Here is a 13,036-nt window from a genome sequence, read left to right on the forward strand (position 1 = left end):
AAGAAGTTCACATTACTGACAGTCCACCAGCCGTTGGTGTCCATATTCAACACTAACAAGGCCGTTTCCACCATGACAGCGCAAAGGTTACAGAGGTGGTCCGTGTTACTTGGGGCACACCAATATGACATCGAATACAAAAGGTCCAAACAGCATGGAAATGCTGATGGGTTATCGCGCTTGCCATTGCCGATAGTAGAAGAAGCGACTACAGTGGACCCGGTAGAGATGTTCCACTCATCCATAGTGGAATGTCTACCAGTAACAAATTCGATGATCGAAAACGAAACAAGAAATGACCCGACTCTCTCACGAGTCTATGATTTAACGGTGGAGGAATGGCCAGCACAGGGCGAACCAACGCTGCCAGCATTTTCGCAGAGAAAAGAACAGCTGTCAGTGTGTCGAGGAACCCTGATGTGTGGATCTAGAGTGGTGATTCCACCCAAACTTCAACAGAAGGTGTTAAAGGAGCTGCACGAGGGACATCTGGGTGGAGTGAAAATGAAGAACCTAGCAAGAGCGTTTGTGTGGTGGCCAGGCATTGATGGGGACATCGAAGAAATCACTAAGAGCTGTCTAGGATGCCAGAAGGTCCAAAACGCGCCACCACAGGCTCCTCTGCATCCATGGGAGTGGCCCTCATCTCCTTGGCAAAGGGTACACATCGACTTTGCTGGTCCATTTATGGACTCAATGTTTCTAATAGCGGTGGATGCACACTCCAAGTGGCTGGAGGTAATAAAGATGTCCACCACCACCACGGAAAAAACCATCACAGTGTTAAGGACCATGTTTGCTAGGAATGGGCTGCCGGAACAGATCTGTTCTGATAATGGACCGCAATTTGTGTCCGAAGAATTCAAGAAATTCTTAAAGAGCAATGGGGTTAAGCACTACATGTCAGCCCCATACCATCCCGCCTCCAATGGATTGGCTGAAAGGTTTGTCCAGACCTTCAAGAAGGCCATAAAGGCCATGGGTAATGAAGCCATTAACTTACAACATAAGGTGGATAGCTTCTTGTTGGCGTACAGGAATGCAACACATGCGGTCACAAATCAAACTCCCGCCATGATGTTTTTTAATAGACGACTAAGATGCCGGCTGGATTTGCTTAAGCCAAACGTCAGAAGGGACGTAGAGAACCGGCAATTCCAGGGCATGAATGAAAGGCCAACTAGATCTTTTCAGATAGGTCAACAAGTTTTGGCCCGGGACTACCGTACCGAGAAATGGCAGCCTGGAACTATTGGAAAAAGGCTAGGGCCGTTGATGTATACGGTGGACATTGGGGACAGTATAAGGCGCCATGTTGACCAGATCATAGGGTCAGCCACAAATGGCCAACCTACTCCACCACCTTACACGGTTAATGTTGAGACAGAGATACCCAGAACACCTACCTCCGATCTGGTAATACTGAAATCAGATGAACCTGACACTGTCCTTCAAGCCGAATCGACCTTGCCAGAAGCACCTACTACCCCGCCGGGAGTTACGACACCACCGAGGCGTTATCCGGACAGAGTCCGGAAACCTCCAGAGAGACTGAATCTGTGAACTGTCTTGCATAAAGTTGTATATATGTTATAATGTATGTTTAATGGGGAATCAGTATGTTGTAAGCTAAAAAGGGAGGATTGTAGTGTATGTACCCATCTACCTTTAAGAGAACTATTGTATGTAACCGTCCACCTTTAAGAGAACTACTTTAGGTGTTGCACTACTTTGTTGGCTTCTGTATACTGTAATACCGACGGTGACCACACCGGTATATAAGTGCTGTGTCAGGATTTATTGGGCAGATTCACCCTGACCTTCGAATAGTAAAGTCCTGTTTTAAGTTACTCTGGTAGTCTGTGTATTAATTAACTAAACAACCCACAGACTTTACACCATGTACCATCACCCCCTGCTGAGACTGCAGCTAAATGACCTGCTCACATGGCGTTCTCCGTGTTGCTCTCGAACTGGCTGTCGAGAGGTGCATGAAAGAAGTAAACAAAGACGGCACATTGTCACATTTCTCAAAAATATCTCAAAAGTGCTTCCCATATATGGGTAAATTTTATGTTTGAACATTCCTGTCACGGAATTTTATGCAACAAGGGTGCATAACGGGAATTCGCTGAGCACCACACATTGTTCCATCCATTAATTTTAATGAACAGCAATTCATATAGAACACATTCATCTCCACGCCCAAATTCCCAACATGCACTCTTGTCGTGTGAACCTCTGGCACTGTGCTGTCATAACTTCGCCGGAAGTGCATCGGAAACATTGGGGTGTCTGCCGCACTTCCAGTGAAGTTACAATGGCACAGCAGCAGAAAAACCAAGGAAATTCTGGGCCTCTGTGTCTAGAGATAAATTCATAATGCCCACGAGCCGTGGCTCAGAGGGTAGCGCTCTTGCCTCTGATTCAGAAGGTTGTAGGTTTAAGTCCTACTCCAGAGACTTGAGCACAAAAATCTAGGCTGACAGTGAGTGCAGTGCTGAGGGGGTGCTGCACTGTCAGAGGTGCCGTCTTTTGGATGAGATGTGAAACCGAGGCCCTGTCTGCTCTCTCAGGTGGACGGGAAAGCTCTCAAGGCACTATTTCGAAGAAGCGCAGTGGAGTTATCCTCGGTGTCCGCGCCAATATTTATCTGTCAATCAATGTAACAAAAAGACTATCTGGTCATTATCCCACTGCTGTTTGTGGGAGCTTGCTGTGCGCAACTGGCTGCTGCATTTCCTACATTACAACAGCGACTACGCTTCAAAACTACTTCATTGGCTGTAAAACACTTTGGGACGTCCTGAGGTCATGAAAGGCCTTATATAAATGCAAGACTTTCTTTCTTTCTACCCTACATTGGATTAACTGGGAGTGCAGCGAGTGCAGTTGTGAAGACAAACCAAACAACAATTTTGGTCACAGCAAGGCACCACAAACAGTAACGTTATGATAAACCACTTAATTAGCTTTTTTGTTTTGGTTGAGAGGATTATAAGTCAGACACTGGGAGCAGCACCTGCTTTGCTTCAACTAATGATCTTAAATGTCCACCTGAATAGGAGACAGGGTCTCGGTTTAACTTTTCATCCAAAGGGGGGTGGAGGAAGAAATATGCAAACAAATTAGGGAAATTAGCAAAAAACATAGAATAATAATCATGAGGGATTTCAACTACCCAGATATTAATTGGACAGAAGAGGTAGGTAAAGGGGATAAGGGGATGGAGTTCCTACAATGTGTACAGGACTCCTTTCTAACCCAATATGTAAAAAGCCCAACAAGGGAGAATTTGCTATTGGATGAACCAAGAGGTAAGAGAAGTAAAAGTAGGGGAACATCTAGGCAATAGTGACCATAACATAATACGCGTTAAAATAATAATCGAGAAGGACATAAGTATGTCGAAGACCAGGGTAATAGATTGGAGAAAAGCTGATTTTGAGGGGCTGAGAATAGAACTTGTGAAAATAAAATGGACAGCAATATTGGCAAACAATCATGTCGAACAGCAATGGGAAACATTTAAAATAGTGTTCAACAGAGTGCAGGAAAAATATATTCCGCTAAAAAACAAGAACAAGCTAAACACTAATGATGAATAAAGCCATAAGGGAAAAATTGAGGGTAAGGAAAGAGGCATACATTAAGTACAGGGAGAGCATGATAAGAGAGAATACAAAGAGATTAGGAGAGAAGTCAAAAAAACAATTCGCACGGCAAAGAGGAATTATGAAATAAAATTATCAAGGAACATCAAACAAAATAGTAAAATATTTTACAAGCACATCAATAAAAAAAAGGAAGGTCGGGATGGGAGTAGAGCCACTAAGGGATAGACAGGATAATACCACAAGCAGTGATAGAGTGATGGCAGAAATATTAAATAATTATTTTGCCTCAGTATTTACCAGGGAGGTAGAACAGGTGGGCATGACATCGGATCATGAGATTTGTAATGAAATAACAGCATTTAAAATAAAGAAAGATATATTAAATAAACTAACCAAACGCAGAGGAAAAAATACCCTGGTCCAGATGGATTACATCCGTGCATTTTAAAAGAATCTAGGGAAATGATAGCAGAGGCATTAATACACATATTTAATAATACATTAGAGAAAGGTGTAGTGCCAGAGGGCTGGCGGATAGCTAACGTAATACCTATATTCAAGAAGGGGGATAGGATATGTCCAGGAAACTATAGACCAGTCAGCTTAACATCAGTGGTAAGAAAAATAATGGAATCCCTACTAAAGGAGAAAATAGAAGAACATCTAGAAACCAAAAATATAATAATGATGAATAGTCAGCATGGATTTCAAAAGGGAAAGTCTTGCTTGACCAACCTCACTGAATTTTTTGAAGCGGTAACAGAGAGATTAGACAAGGGTAATGCAGTCGATGTAATTTATCTAGATTTTCAAAAGGCCTTCAATAAGGTACCACATAATAGACTAATGAACAAGGTCAGGGAATGCAGAGTCAGGGGGCAAGTAGCAGAATGGATAGCTGGCTGGCTTCAAGACAGGAAGCAGAGGGGTAAAGGGTAGCTATTCAGAGTGGTAGAAGGTGGGTAGTGGTGTTCCACAAGGATCAGTGCGGGGACCACTGTTGTTCACAATTTATATTAACGATTTAGACTTTGGAATCAAAAACAATTTCTAAATTTGCGGATGACACCAAATTGGGGGGGATAGTTAATACTGAGGAGGACAGCAACAAATTACAGGAAGACATCAATAAACTTGCAGAATGGGCATATAATTGGCAAATGAAATTCAACACAGCTAAATATGTGTTACATTTTGGTAGGTAGAATAGGGAGGTCACTTATCACTTGGAGGGTGCGAGTCTAGGTGGGGTAGAGGAGCAAAGGGATCTTGGAGTACAAATACACAAATCACTAAAAGTTGCAACACAGGTTAACAAAAAAAGACTTCTATTTATATAGCGTCTTTCACGACCACCAGACATCTCAAAGCACTTTACAGCCAATGAAATACTCTTGAAGTGTAGCCACTGTTGTAATGTGGGAAACGCGGCAGCCAATTTGCACACAGCAAGCTCCCACAAACAGCAATGTGATAATGACCAGATCATGTTTTTTTTTGTTATATTGAATGAGGGATAAATATTGGCCAGGGATAACACCCCTGCTCTTCTTCAAAATAGTGCCACGGGATCTTTTACGTCCACCTGAGAGAGCAGACGGGGCCTCGGTTTAAAGGCACCTCCGACAGTGTAGCACGCCCTCAGTACTGCACTGGAGTGTCAGCCTAGCTTTATGTGCTCAAGTCTCTGGAGTGGGACTTGAACCCACAACCTTCTGACTCAGAGGCGAGTGTTCTACCCACTGAGCCACAGTTGACACTGAAGGCTATAAAAAAAAAAGCAAACTAGGCACTAGGGTTTATTGCTCGAGGGATAATCTACACACCTACACTAATTCGTCCTTCCCCTTCCTTTTTTATCACCAGTTTTCTCCCTTTCCTCATGAAGGCATTGGCTCCCACTGTGGTTCAGCTTCACAAAGCACCAGTCAGCCGCCAGTACCTGAGCCAAATAGCCACTATTTACGTGGGCTTTGACATTGAACCTGATCCTGTCCTCAACCAACAGCCAAACGTGCACTAGTAACTCTTCTCCTCCCGAACAAGTACAGCTGGGGCCAATCATAACGCCCACCCAGGCCGAGATAAGCTAACTTAGCATTGACCAGGATTCAAACCGGAGATCTTCCTGGTTATTACGATTCAGCTACTCGCTGGACAAACTCATCACATCTTTACTTTTGCCTTAAAGCATTAAAGAGGCTTGTGCTTGTGATTGACTATTATAGGTTATCTGGTCATAATGGCACGAGTTTGGAGAATCATTTTTTGTACAAGTCTGTGGGGGTAGCCTGCTTGCATGGAACCTCCAAGCTGGAAAATGTCCTCTGGGTTTATGGATTAATGCAGCCAAGCCTTGGCTTCAGTTTCAAAGTTCAGCTGAGATAGGCAGTCTAAGGAGTAAAGGAGAACGTTGTTGTGAAAAACGTTTTTTTATAACTCGATAACAGACCATTACAGGAGCTAAATATCTATTAGTATATAGCGCCCACCATGCTTAAAATGGGCAGTTGCTTACATTGGTGAAAAAGCGCTAACCATTTCCCTATTTGCATTAATGCCAATTTCAAAGTTGACGGTTTTAGCATCTTAAGTGCTCTGTTTATTTCAGTCAGAAACAGTTGTGTTTACTCACTATTTACCTTTCATTCTACAGGGTGTTTGATGAAATGTAAATACTAAACATCAGAAGTTGGAATGGCAGGAATGACGTATGAGGAGAGATTGGGTCGATTAGGCTTATATTCGCTAGAGTTTAGAAGAATGAGAGGGGATCTCATTGAAACTTATAAAATTCTAACAGGACTAGACAGACTAGATGCAGGAAGGATGTTCCCGATGGCAGGGGAGTCCAGAACCAGGGGTCACAGTCTAAGGATAAGGGGTAAGCCATTTAGGACAGAGATGAGGAGGAATTTCTTCACCCAGAGAGTGGTGAACCTGTGGAATTCTCGACCACAGAAGGCAGTTGAGGCCAATTCATTAAATATATTCAAGAAGGAGTTGGATATATTTCTTAAGGCTAAAGAGATCAAGGGATATGGGGAGAAAGCAGGGACAGGGTACTGAATTTGGATGATCAGCCATGATCTCATTAAATGGCGGAACAGGCTCGAGGAGCCGAATGGCCTACTCCTGCACCTATCTTCTAAGTTGAATTACTGGAAGTGTTTTCTTCAAGGCACGGTGATTTTGCCATTTGCCTGTATTCAAATGATTACGCTTTGCCATACAAATTAAACCTCCCTTTAAAATTGTATAGTACATTGTAGTATTAATCGTCAATAACCTGCCTTGTTTTGGGGACGATTAAATTACAAACGAGCATACATATATAAAGTATATATGCTTTTAAAAAAACATTAAATTGTGATAAAAACGTACTTGAAAGTAACAGCACTGGTCAGGATTCAATTTTCAATCGACGCTGCGAAGCAGTGCAAGTTTACATTTATCTGTATAACCGATGGAAAGTAACCCAGATATTGACTCAGAGGTTCTCAGTCCGTGAAGCTAGCCTCCTCCAGGATCACGGCTGTCAGGTTACATTTTTCCATTGTAAATTTCTATGTCTATATTTAGAATAGAAATTTATGCTGCAATTACACTCCACCTGCTACCCTGCCCTCCACATAGGAACTTAAAATAAAAATATAAAACACACATTTTTATATTACAACTTTAAAATGCCACCAGAGTTACATCTGTACATTCCAGTCCAAATATTCCCCAGCCTCTAACCCAACTTCACTTGAATACACTTGTCCTCGACTCCCTGTGCGCAACGCCACAGAACATCACATTGTTCAAAAAGCGATTTCCTGTCGCTAGTAAACATTCCTCCCACAGATTTCCATGTTAGTTGCATCCACACAGCCGTTCTAGTCGTAATTTGTCTGTGATGCCTTAGGTGGCGCTGTAATAGGGGTTTCCCATTTCGAGCAATTCGCCTTCAGTCATGTTTTTCAGTCACAACATTTTCTTGGGGCTGCTCGGGCACCGTAACTTTGCCGCATGTGCTGTGGAAACTTGGTTTGTGCCCGTAACTGGAGTTTCCGTCACACTTTCAGCGTGGTTACGGTGGAACAATGGGATCAGCTCAAAAGGAAATTTCGGGCCTAAATTTAAAAAAAAAATCATAAATCTATTGTTTGGCCTGTTCTCAGCCCCCATCAGCAATGCCATGGGACATTGACTAATAACTTAAAAAATATTACCCTAAATTAAATTGATGCAAGTTGTTTCCATTTATAAAATTCACGGTTAGCTCTGGTGACGACTTAAAATAGATCAGTCGAGATCACTGGTAGTTCTTTGAAATAAAGGCCTTTAGTTTAGTACATGTCTCACTGCAAAACTAAGGAAAATACTCTGATTAAATGGAAGCTGTTTTATGTAACACAGCTGTGACAGGTGGTGGAAAGGCTCTAAAATGGTTAGCATGTAAATCACTCTCGGTAAAGCATTTCTCCAAACATTTGCAAACAAGGCTAACAAAAATCAAAGACATCGCTGTAGTACAGTAAATAAAACTTTATTTCACTTCTCCAAGTGAATGTTACAAGTTACCCTTCTGCTTAGCATAGATAGGAATCATGTATTTACAATTTACAGTAGTGTCTCTTTCCAAAATACAAGTACAAAAGCTATAGTAAACAAACGAGGTACTGCGATTCAGTATCTTTATAGGCTGAAGCTCCAAGGATAGGTCCGAGCAAAAAAAATCAAGCTGTACAGAAAGAAGCATTCCAGTCAAACATTAACAGTGTCCATTAACGGCTTATATCCCATTAGAAATTTATTGCACAATTTATCCTAGTGCCATTTAACAAGAATCTGCTAGAGTTAACTTCAGAATAATGTTTGTGTCTTTTTAAAATTTTAGATTTTGTACAAATCACAGTAAAAGGCCATAGAAACATCATCTTGATAACCGTACCACATTTCCCTTCTCCCCACGCGCAACCAGATAAATAACATCCCAGCAGCATGATCATGGAACAGCTCCGTGTCACCCTTGGAGACGTCCCTGTTAGCGTAGCCAAGTCTGGAAAAGGAAACAAGGGATCATTTTGTAAAGTACAGTACACTGCAAATATTTTCCTGCTGCATTCTCAGATCATAATATGCAATTACTTAGCAATGCAACCAAATGACTTTGGTCCATGTCTCTAATGATTAAAGTTCTGGCCACCCACAAAAGACATATATAGTTTCATGAATACACCATTCATGTTTCTGCAATACAAAATGTCATTTTAAGCAACTCAATTGCATTTTAAAGTCCATAAATAAAAGCACAATGTTCTGATCAGTCGAGTGGCCAGCCCTATCAGAGAGGCAAAAGTGCCCTCACAAAAGATGTCAGCAGTGCAGTCTCTATTTTCTTTGCACAATCCGCACATGAATATCAATTTTAATCTCATTGCAGAGCAACTGCATTGTACAATCGATTTCACTTAAACAAGGAGCAAAGTTAGTACATCTAAGTACAAAGCTAGTACATCGACACCAAAGATAGGGTGGGATATGTGTCGGTGCAGGCTCGATGGGCCGAAATGGCCTCTATCTGCACTGTAGATTCTGTGATCTTGCTTATAGCACCCCGCTCCCCAGCCCAGATTTAAGAGAACACAGCCATAGAATATATATGACTCGTTATGAAATGTCTTGGATTTTGTAGTCTCAGGAAAGCCCATTTTGGCCAACATTTCCCTTCTCAGCTGCTCCAGTGGTTTATGTCCAGAAGGCATTCAATAAGGTTCCACGTGAGAGATTGTTAACAAAAATGACAGCGCATTGAATCGGAGGCAACCTATTGGCATGGGTAGGGAATTGGTTAGGAGTCAGGAGACAGAGAGTAGGGATAATGGGTGCAAAAGCAAAATACTGCAGATGCTGCAAAAATGAAATAAGAACAGAAAATGCTGGAAATACACACGTCAGGCAGTATCTGTGGAGCGAGAAACAGGATTAATGTTTCAGGTCGATGACCTTTTGTCAGAACGGGAAAAAGTTAGAGATGGAACAGATTTTAAGCAAGTGTAGGGGCAGGGAAAGGGGAGGAAAGAACAAAAGGGAAGGTCTGTGATAGGCAGCAGTGATTAAATGACAAAAAGAAAAAAAAACTAACGAAACGGCTCCTGATTTTTGCCGGTGGCTCGAGCATTCCGGACAGTTAGCCTCCAGATAACACAAAGTTTCCTGTACAAAGGATCAAGCTGAGGTCCCACACCAATACTGAAGCAGTTGTTTATTTTGCTCACAATCTGTTCGCTGCCTCACAGATTATGGTGCTTGAACTTCTGGTAAAGAAACATAGAATGGCTGGAACTGAGCAGGAGACTAGGCTCCTCTTTCAACCCCTGGACAAGGCAACCAAAATCCTGAGGATGAGAGTTTCACTATATAACCATGCCAAAATCAATCTCAATGTTCGAGATATTTTTCTCAGCAAATCTTCAACCTGTTCACCATAGAGGGCCTGAACAATGATGTACATTTCTATAGTCACGCATTCTGCAAATCTAGAAGTACACCAGAGAACAGTTTTTGTTGTCGTGGTGTAGTCTGCTTGAGGTTCCTGACCCATGAAGAGGTACACAGACATATGGACTACAAACTGAAACCAAATCAATCTGTGGTCTGAGAATTATGCCATTATGTGAAGGAATTCATTTTGCAATCTGCTCATAGAAATATAGACGATAGGAGCAGGAGTAGGCCATTCGGCCCCTCGAGCCTGCTCCGCCATTCAACGAGATCATGGCTGATCATCCAAATTCAGTACCCTGTCCCTGCTTTCTCTCCATATCCCTTTAGCCTCAAGAAATATATCCAACTCTTTCTTGAATATATTTAATGAACTGGCCTCCACCGCCCTCTGTGGCAGAGAATTCCACAGGTTCACCACTCTCTGGGTGAAGAAATTCCTCCTCATTTCAGTCCTAAATGGCCTACCCCTTATCCTTAGACTGCGACCCCTGGTTCTGGACTCCCCGGCCATCAGAAACATCCTTTCTGCATCTAGTCTGTCCAGGCCTGACAGAATTTTATAGGTTTCGATGAGATCCCCTCTCAATCTTCTAAACTCCAGTGAGTATAAGCCCAATTGACACAATCTCTCCTCGTACGTCATTCCTGCCATCCCAGGTATCAGCCTGGTGAATCTTCGCTGCACTCCCTCCACGGCAAGAACATCCTTCCTCAGATAAGGTGACCACAACTGCACACAATACTCAAGATGTGGTCTCACCAAGGCCCTGTACAACTGCAGCAAGACATCCTTGTTCTTGTACTCGAACCCTCTTGCTACGAAGGCCAACATACTATTTGCCTTCTTAACCGCCTGCTGCACCTGCATGTTTACCTTCAGCGACTGGTGCACAAGAACACCCAGGTCTCTCTGCACTTCCCCCTTCTCCCAATCTATTGCCATTCAAATAATAATCTGCCTTCCTGAGTTGAAGATTTTAGTATGTACATATATAAACCGTGTAATTTTAATGTGTTAACAGCTAACTTTTTAAAATGTGAACGTGATCATCATTAAAATGACAATACATTTTTACAGCTAAAAACACTTAAATCTGTTTGTTGCTATTCAGTCATCACACTTTATATAAAAAAAAAAATAAAAAAAAATAGGAGTTAAAGTACACATTTGTTTCCTAGACATTTCAATTCTTGGTCACCTTCTGCAGAAATTAAATTTAAAGTACAATCCATAGTAAGGCAAACTATGAGGGCTGTGGAAGGAATAGACTCGATGGTTGAATGCCCTTTTCTCTTTCCAGATTTTCTTGTGTGAATGTTGTTCTGCTCTGTTATCAATGGCAGTGCCTAGGTAAATGAGCTACAAAACACTAAGCATCAATTTGTTAGTAGGATAGCTTTAAAACACTTAGCATCAATCGGTTAGTAGGATAGCTTTACGTTATGTTACAAAAAGCTAACAAAAAAAAGACAAGACAAACAAAAGTTATCACTCACCCACATGTTAAGTGAATGCACCACCAGCCAACTTTCAGAAGATGCCAGTGCGAGGCGAGGAATACTACAGAGCCGGGGGAAATGAGCATAATGGCTTTTATTAGATAAGCAAGAAACACATCCAACACCATGGAAAATGCATGAATAAAGGCAACTGTTAGTTGAATTGTCCAAACAATTGTAAAGATTGTTAAACCAGCATCTGATTGGAGAAATCAGTAAGGAAGGGGAGGGGTAAGGAAGGGGAGGGGGAGGGGTAAGGAAGGGGAGGGGGAGGGAAAGAGAGAGAAAATGGGACAAACAACTAGTTCCTTGAAAAGGCCCGACAGACTTTTAGACATGGGAGCCATTAGCATTAAGCTGATTTAACACAATGCAACTAATACATTAAATTTGAACTCTGCGGCCTGAATTTTGCGCTAAGAATAACGGTGACTCTATCAGCACTCATTAAACGTGGAACTCCGGAAGTTGCTGTCTGATTTCCCTTGCTCCTCCACAAGCTTCACTACACTGGTACATCGTCGAGAGACTCGGTATTAAAACACATGAAATGTGTGAATTTGTATTACTTACCTGCTAGATGCCCACTAAAAAAACCAGAAAAAATTAGGATTTATCCATTCAAGTGCAAGTGATTTTTTAACTGCGTGATAATTACTGGCAAACAACCTCTCTGGCACTGAACATTAACTTGTCCAAGTGTGGAGTCTCATTCCTTCAGATTTTAATTTTTGTTAGATTAAAAAAAATTAAATCAAAATTTTTACTTTTTCTTTGACTCTTTTCTCGCTCTCTCTTAATCCCATCTTTCTTACCCTCTTTATTTTGCTTACTGTACATGATTTTACACTGAATTAAATATTCTAACTTACACTTCCTGGTTTGGACTCTGTGGGTCTCAGTGAGCATTCTTCAATCTGATTGGTTGAAGAGACATGCTGTTGCTTGCCCTGTTCACACAGGTCCCAGTTCCCCTGTAGAGGGCGCCGCGCTGTTTCAGACGCCCAATGACCGTAAGTTGCTGCGCAAAAGCCCACAAAAAGTCTGAGGGCAGCTGTAAGCAGAATGAATGGTGTGTGCCATTCGTTTGGCACTGACTGCAAAATCCAGGCCAATATAATTATGTAAATTCTAACAACTCTCTATTGCACCTCTGCCTTTGTAAGAAAAATATGTAAATTGTGAATTTTCTTCATAATGCTATTTACAGGTTAATCTGTGATTGATTGAAATGCTGGTTTACTATCTATCCTGTTACTATCTACCAAGATCATCGACTTGTACATGAAGTTGGTTTGCATTTGTGGGCACCAAATATAGGCCGAAAGTGAGTGTGCTAAACTCCGTCATTACTACTGAATATTAAAGTACAGCAATAAACAAATGAATGTTAAAGAACTGGGCAATTTTTGAAAATGGAGCAA

At 41.8% G+C, this 13,036-nt stretch overlaps 1 protein-coding gene across 10 annotated transcripts in view; it reads right to left on the bottom strand.

The window, feature by feature from the left end:
* Window positions 1-8,135: 8,135 nt before the first annotated feature.
* The window catches only part of golga4 (golgin A4), a 210,126-nt gene continuing 205,225 nt past the window's right edge, over window positions 8,136-13,036 (bottom strand). For 8 of the 10 annotated variants that reach the window (XM_085993786.1, XM_085993790.1, XM_085993783.1 and 5 more), the window contains 2 exons: window positions 11,610-11,673; window positions 8,136-8,664 (listed from right to left, as the gene is read on the bottom strand). In XM_085993786.1, the coding sequence (XP_085849912.1) occupies window positions 11,644-11,673 (30 nt within the window). In that variant the 3' untranslated portion in view covers window positions 8,136-8,664; window positions 11,610-11,643. The remainder of the gene's footprint in view (window positions 8,665-11,609; window positions 11,674-13,036) is intronic. The other 2 variants (XM_085993781.1, XM_085993782.1) reach the window with 2 other exon arrangements.

This window comes from Somniosus microcephalus, chromosome 7 (genome assembly GCF_052327205.1).
Source record: "Somniosus microcephalus isolate GS21.2 chromosome 7, FLI_Smic_1.0, whole genome shotgun sequence".
NCBI lineage: Eukaryota > Metazoa > Chordata > Chondrichthyes > Squaliformes > Somniosidae > Somniosus > Somniosus microcephalus.